At 40.7% G+C, this 3,787-nt stretch overlaps 1 protein-coding gene across 1 annotated transcript; it reads right to left on the reverse strand.

Moving 5' to 3' along the window:
• Nucleotides 1-2,463: 2,463 nt before the first annotated feature.
• On the reverse strand, nt 2,464-3,358 carry LOC123638515 (mitotic spindle assembly checkpoint protein MAD2B-like). Its single transcript, XM_045552168.1, has one exon. The coding sequence runs from the start codon at nt 3,269-3,271 to the stop codon at nt 2,636-2,638; it is 636 nt and encodes a 211-aa protein (XP_045408124.1). The 5' UTR covers nt 3,272-3,358; the 3' UTR covers nt 2,464-2,635.
• Between the last annotated feature and the right edge of the window lie 429 nt (nt 3,359-3,787).

Consider the following 3,787-nt stretch of genomic DNA (forward strand, 5'->3'; position numbering starts at 1 on the left):
TTCCCTCTTCATCATGGACATGGTTACACACAGCTACAAATGTGATGAAACTGAATAGAGTTACATACACAAATTACATCATGTATAACTGGTGAATTCTGAATAGCCTCTGCAGCGTGTCATTGTACATTTTGTGGTTGTGATACTGAACTGTAGTCATGTAAGACATTGCCATTGGAAGAGGCTATAGGGAATGCGACTTGTCTGCACGTTGCTTTACAACCTTCTATGAAAATAGATTTCAAAATAAGTTTAAACAAACCAAAAACAAGCCATTCATTTTCAGTATTTCAAAATTAGAAATTGTTTTCCCTTAATGAATCATACAGCTGGTTTAATTTCTACCTATTTGAAAGGAATAACTCAGACATCTCCTGGCAACCATTTTTTTTTTTTTTTTTTTTTTTTTACATATTGCTGGGCTTAAAGTGATTTGAAGGAATATTTTGTAAAAAATTTCTATTCATGGAGTCTATGCCATTGGGAAATTTAAAATCATGAATCCTTCTGAATGGAATAAATGAGCTGGCACACTCAGAAATAAGTCTTGTCAAACCAATATTCTTTAAGACAGTGTTTTTCCAAGTGTGTGTATATATGTGAATGTTTGTGTTTTAGTTTTTTATTTTGAAATAAATGTAGATTTACCAGAAGTTGCAAGGTAATACCTAGAGTTTCCGTACACCTTCCACTGAATTTCTCCAGTGCATCTTGTATAACTATAGTCAATATCAAAACCAGGAATTTACATTGGTGCAATATGTAAGTATACAATTAATTGACCCTTGAATCGCACAGGTTAGAATTGTGCAGGTCCACTTATACATGGGTTTTTTCCAACTGAAACTGGATCAAAAATATAGTATTTGTGTCAAGGGAAACCGAAGTATATGGAGAGCCGACTTTTCTTATACTCAGGTTCCCCAGGGCTGATTACAGGACTTGAGTGTGAGCAGATTTTGATATGTGGAGAGGGCCCTGGAACTAATCTCCCCAGGATACTGGGGGACAACTGTAGTTCCATGTCACTTTAACAGACATATGGATCTGTTAACCCCCACACCTCAATCAAGATTCAGAACTATTCCATCACAACAGAGATCTACTGTTGTCAACATTTTACCAGTTCAAAGGAAGCATAGAAACTTCACCTCCTTTTAAGTCTCTACTCCTCCACTACTTATAATGTGATTATTTTAAATATTCCTCTACATACATTAATGCCCACATCAGACAATGTTATATTTTTTGCTCTGTCAAGCACAAATGAGAAAACTCAAGAAGAGGAGAAAAATGTATTCACATTAGCTCTGTCCATTATCCTTCTTAATGTTCCAAAATGCTTTCTGCTTTCTTTTATTATTTCCTTTCTGTTTGTTTATTTATTTATTTTTGATAGGGTTTTGCTCTGTCATCTGGGCTAGAGTGCAGCGATCATAGCTCACTGCAACCTCAAACTTCTGGGCTCAAGGTATCCTCCTGCCTCAGCCTCCCGAGTAGCTGGGACTACAGGCATGCGCCACCACACCTACCTAATCTTTCTATATTTTGCATTTTTTTAAGGTAGGTTTACTGGCAACAAATTTGTCTTAGTTTTCCTTCAACTAAGACTATCTGGATCGCCCCTTCCTTTCTAAAGGATATGTTTGTTAGATATAAAATTAAGAGCTGATTCTTTTAGCATTTGAAAAAATGTGCTACTTTTTTTTTTTTCTGGCCTCTGTGGTTTTCTGATGAAGAATATATTGTCATTTGAATTGGGTTTTTCCTTATAGGTAAAGTATGGTTTCTCTTGCTGCTTTCAAGGTTATTTCTTTTTCTTTACTTTTCAAAAGTTTTATCATGAAGTGTCTTGGTGTTACTGCTCTCTTATTTAGAATAACATTCATATTTATTTTTGAAATGTTATCCATGAAATCCAAACATAAAGCACGTAAGAGTCATTAAAACTTCTAAATTTAAAAGGTATATTACAAAACTCAGATTTTACCCATTTCTTTTTTTCTTATACTTCTAACTCTACACAGATTTACATACAGCTATTAACCCTTTTGTTCCAATTTGGTTTTAGGCACTCAGGAATTTAAGATGAAAGGTTACATACTGAACCATCACATCTTTCATAGTAGCAGCACGAAAACATCACAGGTTTCCTTACATTTCTATCAGACAGTTACTTTCTTTTCTTACTTCAAAGCAATCAGCCTGTTGTATCAGAATTTGTTTTGTATTTGTTTCTTGTCCTTACTTTCTATCAGCACAGAAAAGGAAAAATTAAAATTTACCATAATATGTATCAGCAAGTGTGGAGTTTTTTTTTTTTTTTTTTTTTTCCAGCCCCGGCCTTGGGGCCCCTTTATTGAAACAACTCACAGCACAGTATTTGAGACAGACATTGTTGGCCGGCTGAACCCCAGGAGGCTGAGAAATCAAGGTCCCAGCACCCTGCACGGCCCTGGGGGATGCTTCCTCCATGAAGGCAACCAGACCTGAGCAGCCCTGGGCTGGAGGGCGAGTGGTCCTTACAAAGAGGCAATAAGAGCACTTGGAATAAAGGTGGCTCTGCAGCGTTGCTCTAGGCTGGGGGCCCCCAAAGTCTGACAGTTCTAGCATCAGTGGAGTGGCAGGTGTATCCTCAGCTGCTTTTATGAGCTCTCTCTTCCACGTAGAGCTGCATCTTTAAAATGTCTGACGTCATGGTTTTTAGGCGTATCAGCCAGGGGTCATGCATGTGGACGTCCTGCTCATCCACCAGGATCCAGGGGAAGTCCTCGATGACCTGGATCTTCTCCATGTTGCGAGTGGCAGCTTCTCTCGTGTGCACCAGGACTGTGAAGGTACAGCCTGGGCGGGGGTGGTCCAGGACGGCGTCGCACACACTGAGTTTCAGGATGAAGACTTGGAGCAGCTGCTCCATGTGAGACAACAGGGAGTCTGAGCTGATCCGTAGCCGCGGAGGCTGGGTGAGCTCAAAGACGAGTTTCTCCACTGGGCGGTGCTCTTTATCCAAAATTACCACCACCACTTTCTCCACATCATTCTTCTCCAGGAGCGGCTTGACGCAGTGCAGTGTGTCCTGGATATACCGATTCAGCTCCAGGTGGCAGGACATCTGGACCGGTACCTTGCACTTCTTGCGCTTCTGGAAAATGCCCACCGGGTAGACCTCGCGCACATACAGGATCAGGTGCACTGCCACCTCCAGGAACTCGCAGAGCACGTCGGCCACCACCTGGCCAAAGTTGAGGTCCTGACGCATGAGCGTAGTCATCTTTCCTGCTACCTGCTGCAACCTCGGTTCCCGCCCCAGGTTCGGCCCCGATCCGGGCGCGGGGAGCCACCGATTGCACCGCTTGGGCCTCCCTATTATTTTTATTTAATTTTTTTTTTTTTTTTTTAGAGACAGGGTCTGACTATGCTGCCCAGGCTGATCTCAAATTCCTGGCCTCAAGTGATCCTCCCACCTCAGCCTCCCAAAGTGCTCGTATTATAGTTGTGAGCCACAGTGCCCAGCCAGGAAGTGTAGAGAGGGTTTTAAGCCTCCCTTCTACCCCACCACTCCTTGAAATTAAATAGAACATGTGGGGTCCTGAATGGGAATTGTGTTTGGTGTTTTTTCTTCCTGCAACATGAAGAATTTTCATGTAAATTATAATAGGAAAATTTGATTTTAAAAGTCCCTTTGAATTACTCATGCTTGAATGGTTGAGTGATAATCTGAAAAAGTATGAATGAACTACAGTATATTCTTTAGATAGAAAGTGCAAATTATATGAAGTAAAAAAAA

The sequence above is a fragment of the Lemur catta genome, chromosome 5 (assembly GCF_020740605.2).
Source record: "Lemur catta isolate mLemCat1 chromosome 5, mLemCat1.pri, whole genome shotgun sequence".
NCBI classification, from domain to species: Eukaryota; Metazoa; Chordata; class Mammalia; order Primates; family Lemuridae; genus Lemur; species Lemur catta.

Bases quoted from the DNA above. Each gene is read 5' to 3' on its own strand.
- LOC123638515 (XM_045552168.1), bottom strand. From the start codon at position 3,271: ATGACTACGCTCATGCGTCAGGACCTCAACTTTGGCCAGGTGGTGGCC.